Consider the following 21,327-nt stretch of genomic DNA (forward strand, 5'->3'; position numbering starts at 1 on the left):
TTATAATCAAAGGGATGATGCTCAGGTCAAGAAAGATAGTCTACTTTGGAATCTATAAAACTGAAAAAACACATTAAATGAGAGTTCTATACATTTCAAAGAAGAAGAGAATTATTTTGCAATTATAAGCTTTCTCAAGTAGATTCTCTAAAAAAAAGTTGCTCAGGGACCAGGCATGTATAGTCAGGAAGAAACCTGTTTCATGTTTAATCCAGCTGAGGGAAATTGTAAGGCTGTCTTGGTCAATAGAAAAAGTGAAGTGATTAAGAGAGGGAACAGTTCAAGAAGTGGGAAAACGAGGACACTTATATAAAGAAGCCAAAGGTCGATGAAATATTTGTAAAGAAAAGGTCAGAGGAGTCTTAGTGTCCTTGATGCCTCTGCCCAGGTTGATGATTGGTAGTCTTCTGTGTGAATTTGAAAATTCCACTAATTATTACAGGATAATAAATACTATAATTCACTTTATCATTGTGGTAATAATCATAGGATAATTCTTTTTGCTCATTAACTTTAACCATTGTTTTTGTATTTGAACTCAATTACCTTTGGTATGTGGCAGTAATATTTCCATCTTGTAGATAGGAACACTGAGACTGGAGCTGGCAAGATATACCTGTTGATGTGTGCATTAAATTTTTATTCAAAATAGAAGAGGATAGTGAACAATATTTTGATACACGCCAGGCACTGTATTTTTGTGATACTCAGTCTTGCAGACATATTCAGATAAGGTGATCAGGTCAGATGCAGTTAGTAATATTACTCATTCCAGGACGATGCTTTTGAATTTCATGTGCGTTTGAAATCTAACGAAAATAGAAAACCTGGGCCTCCCTGGTGGTGCAGGCGGTTGAACGCCCAAATATGAAGCTGTCCGCAGCCTCTGCAGCATGGGTTTGATCCCGGCCAGCCGGTGAGAATCCCACATGGCGAAGCAGACCTCTCCTGCCTTGCCCGCTGCTCCCCTCTGTGTATTTCGTCAGTCTGCCTGTTCTGTTCCCCACACTGTCTCTGGAGAATCCTCTCACCCTCCCATGCATCTGGTCTGTACCCCAGTTCTTGTATAAAAAATAAATTTAAAAAAATCTTAAAAAAAAAGAAAATAGAAAACCTATAGTTTAGCAAGTGTTTAAATTGTGTGACAATCCCACAAAGAAGTTTTCTATGTGCACCATGAAGACTCAGTCCTGTGAAGACACTTTTGTCAGAGAGCTCTCATTTCCTGTTTACTCTGTACCTTTCTCAGCTGCCTTGAGAGGTTAATGGCAGGGCATGTAATTTCTCATTGATCTCCTCCCAATGTACTGGGAGGAGGCAGGTGCTCCAAAATGATTTGTTAAATGAATGAAAGTATCTGTATATCTGGCTTAAAAGTGGGGAAACTAAGTTTAAATTTAAGAGATTTAGGATTAAAATCTGGGGAGGGTCTGTATTTAGCCAGGCCTTTATCTTTTTTCAGATGATATCTGCTTTAAAAGATAAAGTGAGGGCCTCCCTGGTGGTGCAGGGGTTAAAGTTCAGCACTATCAAGCGATAGCCAGCCATTGCAGCATGAGTTCAATCCCCAGCCAGGGAGCTAACCCACATGGCATAGCAGACTTCTGTCTCACCTGCTGCTCCCCTCAGCAGTGTATTTCAGTCAATCTGCATGTTCTGTTCCTCACTATGTCTCTGGTGAATCTGTTACAGGGCAGGGAGAGGGGCAGCCCAGACCCCGCAAACCTGCCTACTCTAAATGGGTTCTGCCATGTGCCGCATCAACACAAAACATATGAGACTTTAATGGGAAGGAAATATAATACTATTAGTAAACAATACAGGAAAGGCAAAGAATATAGTTTCTAAATCAAGCACCTAAAGTTACTCTTCCCCTCATGGGTAAAACTCCATCCAAATGGGATTGGCCCAGAGCAAGGCCCCAAAGCCTGTCACAAGTCTAAAGCATCTTCCAGTGGGGACCCACAGAAAAGTATCAGAAACCAGACATGTCTGGAAGGAAAAGAGCAAAATCAAAATCAAGACAAAACCCGCCATTGTCACCTCCCCACAGGTCTCTCACCCACATCTGTGTCACCCAGTCCACGACCAAAAGGCAACTGCAGCTTCTTCACGTGTCTCTCAGTTCCATGTGCCTCCTCCAGGTTTCCTTTTCTGGCTCTCCATCCTGCTTCCTTTCTTCCTCCCTCTCCTCTGCAGCTTCTTCTCTCCCTCCCTGCTCAGCTCCACCCTCCCTTGGGTGGAGCAGGAAACCTGGAACCTCCCCCTTTCCTGGGGACCACCCTGTTACAAATCCTCTCTTACTCCTGGCACCTCTGGCCTACACCCCAGTTCTTATATGCATAAACAAATAACATAAATCTTTAAAAAATAAAGTGAAAGATGCCTCCCCCTCCCCTTGGAACCACTTATTTTTTTTTCTGATTCTTTTGGAATAATAATGCCATAAACATATTTTCTGAGCTTGTGTTAAGTGCTGGGCACTGTGCTAATTATATATGTGTGCAAAGTACTTTGTAACTTCTGCTCACAATTTAAAAGAAAGCTATTCCTGATACCCTCATTTTAAAAAAAATACATATTTAAAAAGATTTATTTATTTATGCATACAAGAACTGGAGTATAAGCCAGAGGTGAGAGGGGTGAGAAGATTCACTAGAGAGAGTGGGGAGCAGAACAGGCCGATCTACTGAAATACACTGCTGAGGGGAGCAGCAGCCAGGCAGGAGAGGTCTATTGCCCCTTGTGGTTCTCTCCCTGGCCGCAGGGGATGGAACTCATGCTGCAGTGGCTGCAGATAGCGTGATAGAGCTGTCTTTAACCTCTGCACCACCAGGGACGCCCTGTTACCCTCACTTTATAGATGAGAAAACTGAGGAGCTAAGACCCACTTCCAGTCTTTCATGCACATTTGTGCAATGTGCATAAATAGACTTGTCGTGGCAGGATGGGCACAAAGCAGGTTTTCTAAGAGTCGAGCAGACTAGGTAAAGAAGAGTCCTGGAGCCCTAGGTGGCTTTCTCAGGTTTTTATTGAGCTTTTACATGTAGTGCAGCAATCAAGTACACAGCAGGCAGGGGTGCCAGGGGCCCAGGAGGACAATAGGCCTCCAAGTCCGTGGCAAGTCTTCACTCTGGGCTTCTCTGGCCTTCTTTCTCCCCTTCTCTCTCCTGCCTCTTCTGCTTCTGTCTCCTGCCTCTGCTTCTCTTGGGGAGTATCTCAATACTACTCCCACCGCCCACAGAAGTAAACAACATAACTTATAACAACTGCAGGTGCCCCTTGCGCAGTGCAATCCTAATGGCAGGAGTGCAGAAAAGCCTGAAAATCATTTACCTACAGGACTCTGTCCTCAGGAGATTGCATGGCTGGATGAGCAGATTTGGAGCGATTTCTGTACCCACTGCCTTCCAGATTAAGGCTCTTTGAGCCTGAATGCTCTGGAGGGTAAACTACTTGCCCTAGAACAAATGCTAGAATTAGATTTTAACTCAGCCTGTCTTCCTCTTAATCTGAATATTTGCACAATCTGCCATTTCAACAGATCTTAATTTGATTTACGTAACATAAGGTTTGGCAAATATTTTCTGTAAGATGTCAGATAGTAAGTGTTTGGGGTTTTTTGGAGGGCTATCTGATTTCTGTTGCAAGTATTTAATTCTGCCATTGTAGCACAAAAGCAACTACATGTATGTACACAAATGGCCATTGTTGTTTTCAACAAAACTATGTACCCTGAAACTTGAATTTATGTAACATATTCTTTTGATTTTTTTCAGCTATATAATAGTGTTGTAGGAGTTTCTTACTAAATAGATGAGCTGCATTTGGTCTTTGGCCATAGTTTTTTAATTCCTGTCATGAAATATTACAAAAGAATTAGTAAATGAAATAAGCATTTATTTCACTACTATCTCTTTCTTCTCCTAGCTTTAAATTCACAGAAACAAAATTATGAAGACCTATTTCTCTTTTCTTGTGTCTGCTTTTTTTCTAATGTGTTTGCTGTGGTTATTTTCTAGATAGATTACAACATGTTACCTCGCAGTTTTGAAATTTTTGAATGACTCCTATTTCCCATATTGTTTTGCAAAATCTCATTGTGACTTTGATTTATTTTTATTTGTTTTTATTTTATTTTATGTTTTTAAAGATTTATTTATTAATGCATACAAGAGCTAGGTTACAGGCCAGAAGTATGTGGGGGGGGAGAGATGAGTCACCAGAGACAAGTAGGGAACAAAACAGGTAGATTGACTGAACCGCACTGCTGAGGGGAGCAGTGGGCGAGACAGGAGAGGTCTGCTGCACCAATGTGGGTAACTCCTTGGCTGGGGATTGAATTTGTGCTGCAGTGGCTGTGGAAAACTTCATAGGTTGCGTCTTAATCCCTTGCACCACCAGGGAGTCTCAAAGCCAAGTTTTTGATTTTATCTTATAACTTGTTTTTGATGAAGAAAAGGAAATTAGATGCAGCGAAGTTCCAAATTTAGTGCTCAGGATGAATAGAAAATATTTTCTCTCTACCCTAATATTCAAGGTCTGGTATGTCCCCAAAACCTTAAAAGAGTTTTGCCCTAAGTGCCTTCACCAATGTCTGGTAGTAAGTCTCCATGTGGACTCCTCAGTCACATTTTACATCCTAGTCTTCATGAATATTTGAAAATACTTGCTCAGAACTGTAATTAGAAAAAAGTGATCCAGCAAATGACCAATTAAAGGTCATCCGACAAATAGACTTTAATTCAACAAATGGCCACTTCTTAGCAGGCACATGAAAAAATGTTCATAATCACTTATTATTAGAAAAATGAAAATCAAGACTACAATGAGATACCATCTCACACCTTGGAGAATGGCCCATATTAAAAAGACCAAAAACAAGTGGCTAAAAGGAAAGCCTCCTACACAGCTGGGGGAATGCAGACCAGACCAGCCCTTAAGGAAAGCAGTGTGGAAGGGTCTCAACACATTAAATATGGATCTGCCATTCAACCCAGTAATTCCACTCCTAAGCATCTAGCCCCCAAATTCTAAAACACTAATTCAAAAGGAAACCTGCACTCCCATGTTTATTGTAGCTCTTTTTACTATAGCTAAACTATGGAAACAACCTAAATGTCCCAGAACAGATGAGAGGATCAAGAAGATGTGGTATATATACACAATGAAATACTACTCAGTAATCAAAAAAGATAAACTCATGCCATTTGTTGGAGTATGGATGGAGCTGGAAGGGATAAAGATGAGTGAAATAAGTCAGAAGGAAAAGCTAAATAAAGGATGATGTCATTAATATGTGGAATATAAAGTTACTAAATTAATAGCTAAATAAAGACAGTCTGAAAAACTAACCCTTGATAACTGACTATAGAACTGAAGGTGGTGGAGAGGTTGGAGAGAGGGGAAAGAAAAAAGAGGGAAGGAAGCACAGTGGTCTATAATGGTGGGAAATCGGTGAGTTGGTTGTGGGTACACTATGGTAGTAATACCTGAGGGGTACCCCAATATTACTTCAGTTAAAAATAAATAAGCAAATAAAATGCTGCCCTCTCTGTAAGAAAGAGAATCACTGATTTTCAGAATTTTGTGTTTTGTATCTTTTCTTCAGCTTCTTCAGGTGCTGCCAAGTCCCCTAAACTCAGTGCTTCAGCCAAAGTTGTCTTTTCTTTTTTTCAGGCTTTTTTTTTTTTTTTTTTTTTTGAGAAGGCTTAAATGTCTTCCTCTTCTTTCTTAGTCTTTTTTAGACTTCCTCAAAGAGGTTGACTCAGAACCCTTGGACCCTAGATCAGCTCCCACTTTGACAGCTTTCTGTTGAATTTCCTTCCATCTTTCTCACACTTTAATGATGTGTTCAAAGCCTGTCTCTCCACCTAACCTGTGGATTCCACGAAGACTTGTACAACATCATGACTTTGGCACCTTTTTAACTGCCTGGTATTTGAAGAGAGCGTTGCCTAATGGAAGTGAGAAGGTTTTACTCTCTGCCTTTGATAAAGATCTGTGCGTAATCTTACTTCATTTCAGCTGACTCTTAAGTCTGTAGTTTGCAGTGTGGTATCTTACACTTCTATGTGTTTGATATGTGCTTAATTTGTTTATACTGTTAGTGAACAATGAAATCATTTCCCTTTGATGGCTGAAGTCCTTTGTTCTCTGACAATGGCTGAGGCAAATAAAAACAAAGGAAGTGGAAAGCCAGAATTTGCTATGCAGTAACTGAGCTAATGTCTGGCATGTGGTATGTTGGGCTATGTCTCACACATTGATGACAAATTCGAGTTTCATTGCATTATTTTCTTTCTCTACCCTGTTTCTCTTATGCTTACCTTAGATTTGATAAAGATTAGATCTGTAGTTATTAAGAAAGTATATGTTTTTGTGTAGGTGTTATTAGAGAGCAATCTTTGGAGTCAGTTGAGATAATAGTGTCACAATAAGTGTATATTTGCACCTGGATGTGCACAGTGCTTTGTCAGTGTTCCAAACAGAGAATTTTTTTGGAAGGTAAATCAAGATTTTTAACGACTTATCAAGGTTAGCCCATCTACTTTATATTCTGTTAGCACAATTTTCTGAATTTCCCACTCATGGCACATTCTCCAAAAGGAAAAAACCAACTATGCATTTAGCAGCTTCACATCTTCAGGTAGCATGTCCTTATTTCTGAACACAGGGTTTGAATTCTAAGAAAAGGGAAAGCCAAGTGTTCATAGAACCCTTTTGGAAGTGGTATAGCACAGCCAGATGGTGAATCATTTCCATGAATGCTGTGGCTCAATCTTCTGGGAAACGGAGAAGGTCCAATGGGGAATTCTGTTGTGCTCATCCTCCCCCACCATAAATTGGGGATATGTTAATTAACACATTACATAATGCATTTAAACATTAGACAGCATTTCTCCCACAAGAGTCACATTTTTCTATGTATTTCTATGCTATTCTTTTCCTGTTATGTCCCTATTTACCTAGCTATTAGAGCTTAATGTACTCAAGTCTTTAGAGAGTTGCTTGATTTGATCATGAATGCTTAGAATTCTGTGTAGAAAGATGCACTTTGAGTAATTTTCTAAGTAGGAAGGGCGTGTTCTGATATACTTCCAGAACTTTGTATCTGTAAGACACTGATGTAGGTGTTTAGGATATATCAGTGACTAAGTGTTGAGCTTACATTTTCATTCTCTACATCAAGACTTTGTTAGATGACTGCATTTTTAAAAATTTCTTATGTTTTAAATTAATTCTTTTGGGTAAATGTCTTGTAACATGGCAACTTCTAGTGTCATAGGGATGTTCTAATAGTGAATAGTAGAGTTCTATGAAGGTTTTGTGTGTGTGTGTGTGTGTGTGTGCACAAAGTTTCTGTTGCCATTGTAATTACTGAGGGATAAATAAAATGAAATGGTCAAAGATTCTAAGTGATACTTTGGTGATGGTTAGTTTTGGTTAATTTGTAAACTGACATCAACAACATCAATAGCTTGTATGGTTATTCCCTCTTACGTCCAGATGAAAAATTAGAAATCAACGAATAGCTTTAATTGTTCATGTATGGTTAATGCTTGATCTTCTAAAAATTAATATTTTGTTTTATACTGCTCTGAGAATTATTTTAAAAGTTATAGTTTAAATGGAGTTACTAAATCAAAGACTGATTGTAATCAATATCTTTGAAAATGGATTTGTTTTGGAATAATTGCAAAGTCACTACATGGTAATCTTTTTCCATTCTGATAATAACAGATGCTAAGGGAAATGGCACACACTTAAAATTTTTTCTGATTAGCTAAACCAAATATATTTTGCTAACACTTCCTTGCTGATATTTATTTTTAATATTTTTTTTATTGAAGTAATGTTAGTTTGTAACATTTTATAGGTCTCCAGTATGTTTGTAACATTTTATAGTGCTGTAAATATCAATATCTTTACATACCACACAATGTCCACCACCAAAAGTCTCATGGGCCTCCTCCATACAATTGATGCCATTTATCTGATTACCACCCCTTCTCCCTTCTGGCAGTCATTATTTTGTTCTTGCTGTCTAAAAGTTTGTTGTTGTTTTACTTAACCATTTGTTTGTTTTTTTCTATGTACCACATGTGAGTGAACTCATATGGTGCTATTTTCCCTCCATCTGACTTATTCCACTCAGCATAATGCCATCGAGGTCCATCTATGTTGTTGCAAATTTTCCAATATTACAAAAAAACCACTTCTACTTCTTTTTTCAATTATTTACAAAAACTGTTTACAAAAAGATTATTGTCTCTTATTGTGCATAGATCATTATGTATTATATGTCATATTCCATTACAAAATGTTCTGTTTAATTGCTGTTGTCATTGTTGCTTAGTATTGGAAAGACTCTTAACTTTGATCTATCCTAATATTTCCCAAAGTTGATTCTTGGAATCCTAGTTCTATAGAATATTGAAAATATAATGAGGGGGAAAAAAGAAAAGATATTGATTACAGTCAGCCTTCCAGTTTTAATAAATCTATTTAAAATATACCTCAAAATAATTTTCAGAGCAGCATAAACCATAAGATATATTGGACTTGTTTTTTATTGCAAAACCATTTAGAGCTTCAGGAATGTTAATGTGTACAGTGATTTTCTGAGACAGATAGAATAATAATGCCTTTTCCATAGAGTTTCAAGCTTTGGGAACTTTTATTATTTTGAGGATTAGAAAACAGAGGTCCAGAGAAATCAAACAACCTGTTGAAAATTAAACTTGTAGACTGACTCATTTAATAAAATGCTATCTAAGATTGATACTGGTACCTTCCGCTCTTCTCTTTCTATCAGTTTTTGTAATAAATATGGCTCTCTTTCTGACATCTGAGATTTTATGTATTTGTTTTGAATGAGAGAAAATGTATCTTTACAAAGTTGCCCTATACAGTCCCAAGTTTTCATCCAGAGAGTGTGTTGATTTATTTAGTTGTTTTCTTCCCTGAATTCTTTCCTTTAAAACACACACACACACACACACACACACACATTAGGAATCCCAGAAGGTAGAGTGTGGGAGAAGCTCCTCTCTCTTGGAAACTTTATCTTCAAGCTACAATTCAGGAAACACTTCTTTTGTGCTTGTGGCTTTTGGAGTCTTATTTCTTTGGTGTTCATTCTCTTGGTAAATAGTTTTAAAAGGTCAAACATGGAGCATATGTTGGTAAGTAGGTTGGATATTGACCCTGCCTTCCTAGAGTTCGCAATAAATAGTGGCAGAAAAGAGAAATTAAAATAAACATAAACAAGTTTATCAGAAATAAGCAAGGGAACAAACAAATTGTGATAAGTGCTAGATATTAATGTGTAGAAAACAATTTATTGTATAGCAAAGGTGGGGCATTCTAATGTCCAAGCTAGGCTTTTAAGAAGTGACTTAAACTGAACCCCATAGTTTGACAAAATGGCTTCTAGAAGGGGTATGGGAGCAAAGCTAGAACAGATAACAGGACTGGTTGAGTTCTTCATTTAATAAGAGAAAAAACACCAGTGTGGTTCTTGTAAGGATAGTGCTTGAACTGTAAAAAGAGATCTGCTGGTAAGGAAGACATGAGATTACATCCTTGCATTAAGATGATATATTTATCATGATTACTTTGGCTATTCAGGATCTTCTGAGTTTCTGTATGAATTTCAGTCATGCTTGTTCTATTTTCCTGAAGAATACCATGATAGGGATTGTGTTGCATCTGTATATCACTTTGGATAAGATGGCTACTTTAACAATCTTAATTCTCCCAGTCTATGAGCAGGGAATATCTTTCCCTTTTTAGTGTGTTCTGTTTCTTTTAATAATGTCTTATAGTTTTTATTGTATAGGTCCTTCACTTCCTGTTAACTTTACTCTTTGTTAAGTTTAATTCTATTTGATGCAGTTATAAATGGGATTGTTTTCTTGATTTCGTCCTGTTCTAGCTCATTTTTGCATATAGAAATAAAGCTGATTTTTGTATATTGATTTTGTAACCTGCTACTTCCGAATTGATTTATTGTTTCACATAGTTTTTACTGGAGTTTTAGGGTTTTCTATGTATATTATCATGTTTTCTACAAACAATAAAAGAGACAAATATCATATGGCACCACTTTATGTGGAATATAGAGAAACAAAACAAAGGGTCAGATAAAACTAAACCAATAACAAACACTAGAAATCTGACTCAGGAATTAAGGTCTCAAAATGGTAGTAAGAGGAGGAACAGCAAAGTGGGGAGGGGGCATATTGGATGACGGTGGAGAATGTTGGGTACTTCCTTGATGGGTGTGGCATGGTAACATACATCTAGAGAGATGTCAGCCTATACCTTTGAATCATAAGTAGTTTATAAAACAGTGTTAGTTCAATAAAGAAGCCATTATTGTTCGTTTAATCATTTGTTTGGTGATTTTTTATATTCATCTTGTCTTAATATTTTAATATATAAAGTAATGTTCCATCATCAAAAAGTCCGGAAAAATTCTGCATAAATTCTGCTTAGAGGTAATCATGTTTGTAACTAAAATAATCCTTTCCCAGAGATTTAAAAAATAAGGACTATCTCTCTATCATCTACCTCTCTCTCTCACTCTATCTATCTGATTCCCTATAGATTTCCCCTATTTTCTTTAAGACCTAATTTCAAGCAGACTGTGACACTTTGGAAGATTTTATATTCATTATCACCTGTTTTTACATATGTGAAATTGAATATAAAATAATTTATAGAGCTTAGAGAAATGTAATAGAAATCTTGTTTGACATTATCATGCCTTTTGTTTTATTTTTCCTTTATCTCCTTAGAAAACAAGCATTTAGGATTTGTTGTTTAGCTTTGCTGACCATCTTACTTTTCTCTTCTCTTTAGTCAAATGGGACTGGAGCACTCATCGCTATTTTGGTGCTGTTGCTGCTGTTGGGCATTGGTTTGATGTGGTGGTTCTGGCCCCTTTTCTGCAAAGTGGTGAGTAAGAAGGACTGGCAACTCTACTCTTTTTTTTTTTTTTTAAAGATTTATTTATTTACACAAGAACCGGGGTACAGGTCAGATGCGGGGGAGGGTGAGAGGATTCACCAGAGACAGAGTGGGGAACAGAACAGGTAGACTGATGAAATACTCTGCTGAGGGGAGCAGCAGATGAGACAGAGAGGTCTTCTGCACCATGTGGGATCCTCGCTGGCCGGCTGTTATCAAACCCGTGCTGCAGAGGCTGCAGACAGCTTTACAGTGCTGCGCTCAACTGCCTGCACCACCACCAGGAAGGCCCTCTTTTTTTTTTTTTTTTTTTTTTTTTAATCAGTGAGCTGTAAATTGAGACCTGAAGTGTAAATCAGCGCCCTGTTGTTCAATAACAGCAAAGTTTCAATTAGCAAATTAAATTTTAAATTAGCAAATTAAATTTAAAAATTTTAAATTTTATAAAACTGCATCTAAATAATACCTCAAAGTCAGTTTTGGGGGAAGAAGGGGAAGGAAATTAGGAAATGTAGCAGGGAAAAAGGTTTTCTACTCTTGCACAATATACTTTGAAGTAAATTGATGTTTTCTGCTGAATTCATTGGGAGTTGATAATTTGTCAAGATTTTTTTTTTTTCTGTCAGTGTTCACTAAGTCTTTCATTATCTCTTTGAAATTTGCTCTATTTCTGGACCTTTTCTGCCTCTAGATAAAACAGTTTAGAAATAAGTCATGCACAAATATTAGGGTATCCACCCATTGAGTGGTCAATTTTGAGTTTATGACAGGTCGTTTCAGTTTGTATCATTTTTCCTGTTTCAGTAAAACCTCTGAAAGAGTATGGATGTGTATTATTTTTCTGTTGCAACTAATCACATTGCTATGTGTTTACTGCCTTAAAACAACATAATTTTGTTATCTATCAGTTATTGTACTCACAGGTCCAACATGAATCTCACCAGGCTAAATTGAGGTAACAAGTACCTGCAGGGATGCATTCCTCTCCCATTGCTCTAGAGGAGAATCTTTTCCCTTCTCTTTTCCAGTTTCTAAAGGCCTTCTATCTTACTTGTCTTGTGTACTATTTCCACCATCTTTAAGGTTGACAACATTACATCTCTCTGATCACTTTTCCAGAGCCACATGTCCCTCTGATTCTGTACCCATCTGGGAAAAAATCTCCATTGCTATTGTGTGGGACTTCCTGGGTCATCCAGAATAATCTCCCAATTCAAGGTCCTTAATTGTAATCACATCTGCAAGTCCCTTCTGCGATGTAAAGTAACATATCCACAGTTCCAGGAAAATAGGTGTAGATAGCTTTGTGGGGCCATTATTTTGCCTATCATAGGATGATGTGTGGAGGAACATAGTTAGGCACATTTTCAAGCAATCCAATTTGGATTGTCCAGGTTTCACAGGATAGTTTATCCTGAAGAAGCAAAAAGCACTCCTTCAAAGTATACCAGCTACTTATTCTGATAGTCTTTCTTTTGTTATCTTCAGTTTATATAGATCACAGTGGTATCTTGCACCATATTACTTGACTGCCTCTCCTTATCCCCACCCCCCACCTTTGCTAACTGATTCAGCTTCCTTATAACTTCAGGCAGTGCTTTGTATTATTCCTGCACTTATTTTTTTTTAAGATTTATTTATGTATGCATCCAAGAACTGGGGTATAAGCCAGAGGTGCAGGGGGATGAGAGGATTCATCAGAAAGAGTGGGAACAGAACAGGTAGATCTACTGAAATACACTGTGGAGGGGAGCAGTGGACAAAGTAGGAGAGGTCTGCTGTGCCATGTGGGTTACTCCCTGACTGGTCAGGGGAATTGAACTAGTGTTGCAGTGACTGGTGATAGCTTGATAGTGCTGTCTTTAACCCCTGCACCACCAGGGAGGCCCAATTCCTGCACTAATTAATTGTTCTTAAGTCTACTTTCACGAGGCAACTTTGTAGTCCTTTATCTTAGAGCAGTTGACCATTGGAGAAGCCAAAGAATTAACTCTGTCAACAGTACAGACAAAAAACATACCATCTCTTTGATGAACTAATCAGTTTCCTGCCGTGGTAATTTATGCTCAGTTTCCTGTTTTAATCTTGATAATTCTAGATATGTATGTTTTAAAGTAGCTAGCATTCTTGAGTCTCAAATTAAAAAGTAAAAGGTGCTCCCCACCCCAGTGTGATTTGTGCACCTTGGTTTTTAATCTAAACCTAGCAATGATGCATATCTTCCCTTAGTTATTTTGCAATTAGATTTATTATTGACCAGAAGGCTCAAAAGTGTCAAAATGCATCATTTTTTAAAAGACGCATGTGAGAACTGAAATGGACTTCTTGGGAGTTTGCTACATGTGCTCAAATATTGGTCTTGCCCCTGCTTTTTAGGTGTTATAAAGATAATTCAGTCATCAGCTGGTGAGCATAGATCCAGTCTGACCCTGGAACTCTGCAGACTGTGCATCACACATTATATTGCTTTCTGTAAGGTAGAGAGGGACACTTTGAGGTGTGTTTTCAATATGTCAGGAGGGTTTCTATGCTTAGACACATCATGAAAACTTTACTAGTGTGCTGCATCTGGTACTTAACTTAATAGGGAGAGTTACATTTATTTTACATTTAGGACTACAGATTAAAGAGTGGCTAGTCCTGAGTATGAACTTTTATGTATGTATGTATGTGTGTGTAGACACACACACACACACACACACACACACACATGCACCTAGGTATAAATGAATCATAGCAAGTGTTTCCTGAAGTAGGTTTATAAGGAGGGAGAGGGTAGAAGCAAATTTCTGCATTTAGTCCTTGGAAATCTAATAATATGTAATGGAATTGTGCTATGAAGTGACAGTATGTAAATGACTGTAGTGTAATATGGAAACTCACTTTATTTTTTTAATTTATTTACTTTTGATTAATTTATTTTTTTATATCATTGTAGTCCCCATAGTTTTCCCACCACCCTATTCCCCCATGAACCATCACCATATTCATCCCTCCCCAATTTGCCCCCCCACCCCCACTCCCTTATTTGCTTTATGTCTCAGTTCTATAGTCAGCTTGCTGGGGAAACTCACATTTTAATAAGCAAACAGAAATGCGAACAAAGTGTAAGTGGAGGGTCAGGAGTTCCCAAAAAGCAATGTGTGTAAAAAACAGTAAAAACATATAAGAGGAGGGATTTTCCAGAGTCAAAGTACTGTTTCAGAGAAGCCTGACTGAGCTTCTGATTCCAAATGCAGTTTTTAATAATGATAAATAAAATGCTGCACTTGATGAGAGACATTTCTGACAAGCTTTGGGAAGTGCTCGGCTGAGAATTCCAGTACCCCAAAAGGGAGCCGTGAAACATGGCTTGGGAGTTAGGCATGTACCCCAGTAGAAGGGCCTCCACTGTCTTTTAGGAAGCTTGAACTCCTCTCAGGAATGATGAGGAGCCACTGGACAGGTTTGATCAATAAAATCTCTTAAAAGAACCTTTGCTTACTCTACAGCAGTGCTGAGATCTAGTCCTGGTGGCGAGTAAGTCTAGAACCCAGTTCACTGATTTTCATCAACAGTTGAGTTGGGAAGCCAACGACAGAGCACTCTGGATATGAGCAGAGCAAAGAATCCCCAACAATGTGCAGAGTGTGCATATAATATGATAGCTAATTGAGGTAGAGAAAACTGAAGAATTAGTGTGACAAGAAGGGGCAAGGGAAACCAAAATCTTGTGGAAAAACAAAGTTGTGAGCATATTAGAGGGTGTTGTACAGTTGCAGGGTATTTATTTTGTTTTATTCCTTTTTGCAAAATATATTTGTGCTGGGATTAGAATATGGTTAGTTAATTCTTAGCAGGATTAAATTATTAGGAATCAATTTCACTTTATCACTACCAATAATATTTTATAATGACTAATGAAATGCATTTGATTTCAGCTTAGTGTTATACGAATTTCCTGTTTTTGAGCATGTTTTAAGTGCTAGTGGCACGTATTTACATCTGATCTTTTATCTGAAACATGAACTAAGTGGCTAAAATGTATGTTCTCAGGTACATTTGGATTATGGCATGTGCTCAGGAACTCTTGTCAAGACAGAAAACCTAGGGGGAAAATAACCCCTGAACAGAAGCCACAGTATCTGTTGCACATTATTCATTCAATCATTTCATATTTTATGAAATGACTTATTATTCAGATATTAAAATTTCACAGATATTTAATCAATGACCAGAGATGATAGTGTACTTATATCTCAGGCAGTGATTCTTAGTTGTTTTTTCCTATTCCAAATGTCAAATAGAGGCTCAGGTCAGTGGCCTTCAGATTTCCAATGGTGACAATTCTCTATGAGGGGAAGGGGTAGGTGAGACAGCTCCAGGGATCAATGTAGTTTGGAAACCCCCTGCCCTGTGGTAGGATGAGCAGTGGTCTCTAAAAATATCCAGGTCTTAATTCCTAGAAACTGAATATTATATCATGTGGCAAAAGGAGCTTTGCAGATGTGACTAAGTCAAGGATTCTGAGATAGAAAAACTGTCCAAACTGACTTTGGTCAGCTCTAAATGCAATCACAAGTGTCCAATAAGAGGGAAACAGAGGTAGGTTAGGCAACAGAAGGAGAAAGGCATGATCATGGAAGCAGAGATTGGAGTAATGTGACCACTAACCAGGGAATGCTGATAATCACAAGACACTGGAAGAAACCAGGAACAGATATAACCCTGGAGCCTGCAGAAGAACCAGGTCTGACAACACCCGATTTTAGCCTTATAAGAGTCAGTTTGGATTCTTAGCCTCCAGATCTATAATAAAATTAATTTCTGTTGTTTTAAGCCAATAAGCTTGTGGTAATTTGTTATAGCTGCATTAAGAAACCAATATATTCCCAAAATGATTCTGAAATTCCCCAGGATTGAGAATCATGGCATAGGGCTATTAATTTTGGGAACTCTTATGTAATGTATTCAGATCAGCTCATTATAAACATTGTTTGTTTTTTTTTAAAAAATATTTATTTATTTATGCATATAGGAGCTGGGGTACAGGCCAGAGGTGTGGGGGTGAGAGGATTCACCAGAGAGAGCCAGGAACAGAACAGGCAGATTGACTGAAATACACTGTTGAGGGGAGCAGCGGGTGAGACAGGAGAGGTCTGCTGCGCCATGTGGGTAACTCCCTGGCCGGGGATCAAACTTGTTCTGCAGTGGCTGCGGATTGCTACATAGGTTGTGTCTTAACCCTTGTGCCACGAGGGAGGCCCCTACAAACATTGTTTGTGGAGACCAAAAGGCTTTAAGATGAAAGACAAGGAAATATCCTTCAAAATGTTAACAATGAGTTCTTGCAAATGTTCCAAGGCTTTAAAATAAGAATTATCATACTGCCTTTTTTTGGGTATTTATAAAGTTTATATATATGATGCTTTATATACTGAATTTACTTACTGTTTCAGAGTGACAAAGAATTTTTGTAAGAAACAGACTTCTAATTTTCAGAAGTATCCAGAATGTAGATATATGTGTGTGTTGATATGTATTAGAACCAGTTGGCAACAGGGATCCATGAACAGCTTTCACAAGATGCTTGTTATTCACAAGAAAAGGGCAATACAATCTCGTTCATATTTAGATATTGAACCATTGAATCTCATGAAAATTAGAGATTGACCTTTAGCTCTATGGGGAAAGGCAAAGAACTAAAACATTTAACTAAATAATGTGCTTGTGAAACTCCCACATATACCTTATTAGCTGTACTAATTTGATAGTAGGAATAAGACACAAAACAAAGGCATAAATATCCCCTCTGGAATATTTTATATTAAAATCTTACCCCAAATTCTTAAAAACTTACCTTGGTAAGTTAGAAAATGTTACATTTTTTGTGATACTTAGATGAAATTACAATAAAAAATTATTCATGTGTTTATTTGTTAAACATTTTTCTCACTGTATGGTTAACACTTTCATGAACACAAGTATCATGTATTTTACTCATCATTGTAAACCACACATGTTGCACAGTGAACACTAATCTTAAACTATTTCAATTTTTAAAAATGAGATACTTGATTTTTTAATTTTTTATAATTTTATTTATATATTTTTTACATAGTTCTTCATTTTTTTTTTACAATGTTTGCTTTCTCATCTCAGTTATAGTCCCCATGATATTCCCACCACCAATTCACCTGTGTATCATTACCATAGTCCATTGTGCTCTTCCCGCCCATTTTGATCCTACTCCTTTCTCCCCTCTCCCCTGAGGAATGTCTCTAGTTTTTAGTTGCTTTTTGATTTTTATTTTCACTTTATTATAATAACCTTTTTTCCCCTGATCCTTTATTTGGATCCGCTACATTCCTCTTATAAGGGAAACTATCCAGTATTTTTCTTTTTCTTTCTGGCTTATTTCACTGAGCATGATCTTTTCTAGCTCCATCCATTTTGCTGCGAATGGCATGAGTTTATCTTTTTTGAATGCTCAGTAATATTCCATGGTATATATGTACCACATCTTCTTGATCCAGTCATCTATTTTGGGGCATTTGGGTTGTTTCCATAGCTTCTTATTGTAAATATTACTACAATAAGCATAGGTGTGCAGGTGAGAGTTGATATTTCGTTTCTTGGAAGTAAACTTTTATATGTATTTTGTTGATAGTTGCGATCAAAATTCTGTCAACTATGGGGAAGTATTGTGAATGAGGGGATTTGTGGTCAATTTGAATTTTTGTATGATTTTCATTGACTTTAAAATCTGTCCTCATAGAGTATACATAATAGGAAATGCACCCTTTGTGCATCTATAAATAGGTACTAGATACCTTTATGTAAAAATTTTTAATTATAATAAACCTCTGAAGTAGAATCAATTTCACTTTTGTCTAGTGCCCTGTGGGGATTTCTAATGTGAGGATTGTAAATTTTGATGACAAAAATCTTTATTTTCTTCTAAATTCAGTTATTTCAAACTGAAATTTATCATTTATTTTATGATGGAGGCCACTGTCCATTAAGTATTAGTAGTTATGAAGGTTTTTGCCACAAATAGTAATCCCACAGATACCTGATATCATATTTATAGTAGTTCAGGCATTTTTTAAAATATCATTTAAATGTGTCACTACTTCAAATCATGATAGTTACCAGATGTACTATTATATCTTCTGAATTAATGGATTTGTAAAGAACCACACATATTTTTATAGCATAGATTTGGGTTTGTGATTTTTTTTTTTGTTTTTTACAGATTTGATAGTTATATTTCAATATAATTGAGTTCTTTTAATTCTTCTGTATTTTAATTTGGCTTAATTATGCTAGGAAGGGGTCCATAGACTCACTAGATTCCAAATCAGGCCATAAAATAAGAAAAGGTTAAGGAAAAACTTGACCTTCAATAGAGTATCTGACCACCCAAGATACTTTTAATATGAGATTATTTTAAAATTTTACTTTTTCAGTTCACTTTAATAAGTATTTTCAAGGATGAAAGGGAAAGATACCATTTAAAATGTTGCAAAATAGTGCCCTCTGTGTGCTGAACTTTCCATAAAAATAAATAAATATATCTCTATATATATTTTAAAAGATTTATTTATTTTTATAGAAGAGCTGGGGTTGAGGCCAGAGGCACAGGAGGGTGTGAGGATTCACCAGAGATGGAGCTGGATGCAGAACAGGGAGATGACCAAAATACATTGCTGAGGGGAGCAGCGGGCAAGACAGGAGAGGTCTGCCTGACCATGTGGGAATCTCCCTGGCCGGCAGGAATCGAACCCATGCTGCAGAGGCTGAGGACAGCCTCATAGCGCTTGCGCTCAACGGCTGCACCACCGGGGAGGCCCTAAGATTATATTTTTGAAAAATCTTAATTAGCAATAAGCACAATCAAAGAGTCCTCATATAAAGTTGAAATTCTTAGGTATTAACATTAGTGAATTATAGAGTGTGTTGAGTTTGCCTACTGTCCCATTAGGGGAAAGTTCTCATTTTTGTGCGAAGTTATTTCTCACCATCTGTTGAAGAGGTGCTGTCAAGCTCCCCAAGTAGCCTCACTCCATCCTTTTCATGAACAAAGATGTCAGTAACATTCTTCCTTTCTCCTGAACTTAAAAAAAAAAAAAAAAAAGCTAAGAGAGTGGTGACACAAGCTTATCATGTATTGAATCAGAAGTGAAATATCAGAAAATATGGATGTTTTCATCATTGTTTAGCTTAGATGATATGTTGAGTTTACAGCAGATTTGTTTTACTATCAGGATGGCAGAAATGACAGTCCTATCTTTGCATCATTTGGAATAACCAGACACTCTGCAGAATTACAGATGTAAGGCTAATGAGGTGGCAAACAAAGGCTTTCTGGAGTGTTGTCAATTAGAGTGTGTTATACAGCTGCAAATAAATATCAGAATATGCTGGAAATGATAAATGTTCACTTTGCTCTAGTGTCCTTGGCCAAAGTTCTCCATCCTCAAGGGAAAATTGCAAGCTCATTTTTCCTTAGTGTGTTTAAGACATTACATAAAGAGCTAATAAATCTTAATTTTAAAAACTATTTCAAAAGTTATCTTTTTAAAGCCCAATTTGCTTATAAGTAAGTTCAGTATTCATGATGAAAATATATCTGATTGGAAGTCTATAGAAGAATTTTCTTAGCTTGCAACAGCTGTGCTGCTCTTTCTAAATAGTAATAATGCTTCTACATTGCACTTCACTTTTATTGTTGAGGAGGGCTCTTGGTACCTTTATTGAGTTACTTTGAGAGCAGCCTGATTTTTTCTGGAATGCACAATGAAACAGAAGTAATTTAAATTTTAATATGCCTTCCTTGTACCATTAATTAAAATGATTTATGTTTGGTTGCCTCCTTGAAATAGAGTGTGATGCTAGTACTTATTGCTTCCATGGTGATGTTTTTCAACAGAGCATCATTTACAAAACAGGGTACCAAATTCTTCCTGGTCTTCATTTATTTGCTTCAAAAGCAGAACCTTTATTTAACTCTTGGCAGAATGCTCTCTCACATTGCTCTTCCCAGGCCCCATTAGGCATTTTAAATTATATTTATCGTCCAGATTTTCCACCAGTTATCTATTTGTTCAAAGTCTGAATCTTTGGACCTGGATGTATATGTCAAAAAGGAAAGGCAAGGGAGGAGGAGATAATGCAGGCCATTATCTGGATGTTGAAAGCATTTAACTTTGTGGGATTCAGAAAATGACTTCCAAAATATTATTGTAAAGAACTTTGTGTTTATGCACATCAGAGGAAAGGCACACTTGCTCTCTGATATTATCTAAAAGAAAGGGATAATGAAAGGAAGAGCCACGTCTATTTTAAACAATTTTTTGTAAACACTAGCAATGATTTTTCTATTGTCTGGGACGCTTAAGTACTAGATGCCGTTACTGATAAACTGGGCATTTGTTTTTGTCACTCCAAGAAAGAGTTCTGAAATACTACTTCATCTACTGTCGTTGTACAGTATCTTTTCTTCTTTTTTTTTTAATCCCAAGCAGTTCACTGTTGACAGTTCTTTTCACTCTTTGCTGAATATCGGAACATATGATTGCATCAAGCTGGCTGCAGGCTCCGGTGCTGACATTTTCTAGCGCAAAGAATGCCCACATCACTCGAACATTTGAAAAGTGTTAATGAGCAGATCAAAAGGACTGTTGCCTGAAGCAGCTAACTTTTTTTTTTTTTAAAGAAATCGGCTCTCCTCCAAACTGAAATCTTCATTCTAGCAGCTAAGTAGATGAGATGTAATCCTCCCTGATGATGATAATAACAAACGAGAAAAAAAAAAAGTTGGAGGAGAATCAAACTCTGCATATGGTTCATAAAGTGGTGAAAGTGTTTTCCAGAATCTTCAACACAGAGCTGAAGGATGCTAAGTGGAAAAAATTCTGGCAACTAGGCAATATTATGCCTTTTAAAATCTGCAAATTCTCATAAAATATGGTGCATATGAATACATCCTTTTCTGAAATGAATGTGTTCTTGCACTATTAATACAATTATGGGATTCTCATGACTGTTATTTATAAAGTATTTGGACTAACAGTAAGGTTCTTCTGCACTAGTTTTACTGAAATAAAGAGATATCATTTGGACACAGATTTTTGCTATGTTTGGCTTTTAGGCCAAATGCCGTCAGATTATTTTTACCCTCTTTTGTACTTAAGAGGCTATGTGGTAGAGTGGAAAAAGGGAGCATTTCCATATGTCACAGAAGACCCATTTTATTTCCTGTTCCGGTGTTTCTAGGACAGTGATGTTAGTTATTATGAATCAATGTTATGTTGCCATAAAATGGGGGTGATAACTTCAGTCTTTCACAGTTACCATAAGGTTTAG

General features: G+C 37.0%; 1 protein-coding gene across 2 annotated transcripts in view; it reads left to right on the plus strand.

The window, feature by feature from the left end:
- The window catches only part of ANTXR2 (ANTXR cell adhesion molecule 2), a gene marked incomplete at both ends in the record, with an annotated part of 146,940 nt that overhangs the window by 58,252 nt on the left and 67,361 nt on the right, over positions 1 to 21,327 (plus strand). For both annotated transcript variants that reach the window (XM_084233284.1, XM_084233283.1), the window contains one exon: positions 10,870 to 10,965. In XM_084233284.1, coding sequence (XP_084089410.1) covers positions 10,870 to 10,965 — 96 coding nt within the window. The remainder of the gene's footprint in view (positions 1 to 10,869; positions 10,966 to 21,327) is intronic.

The sequence above is a fragment of the Talpa europaea genome (genome assembly GCF_964194135.1).
Source record: "Talpa europaea genome assembly, chromosome: 5".
NCBI lineage: Eukaryota > Metazoa > Chordata > Mammalia > Eulipotyphla > Talpidae > Talpa > Talpa europaea.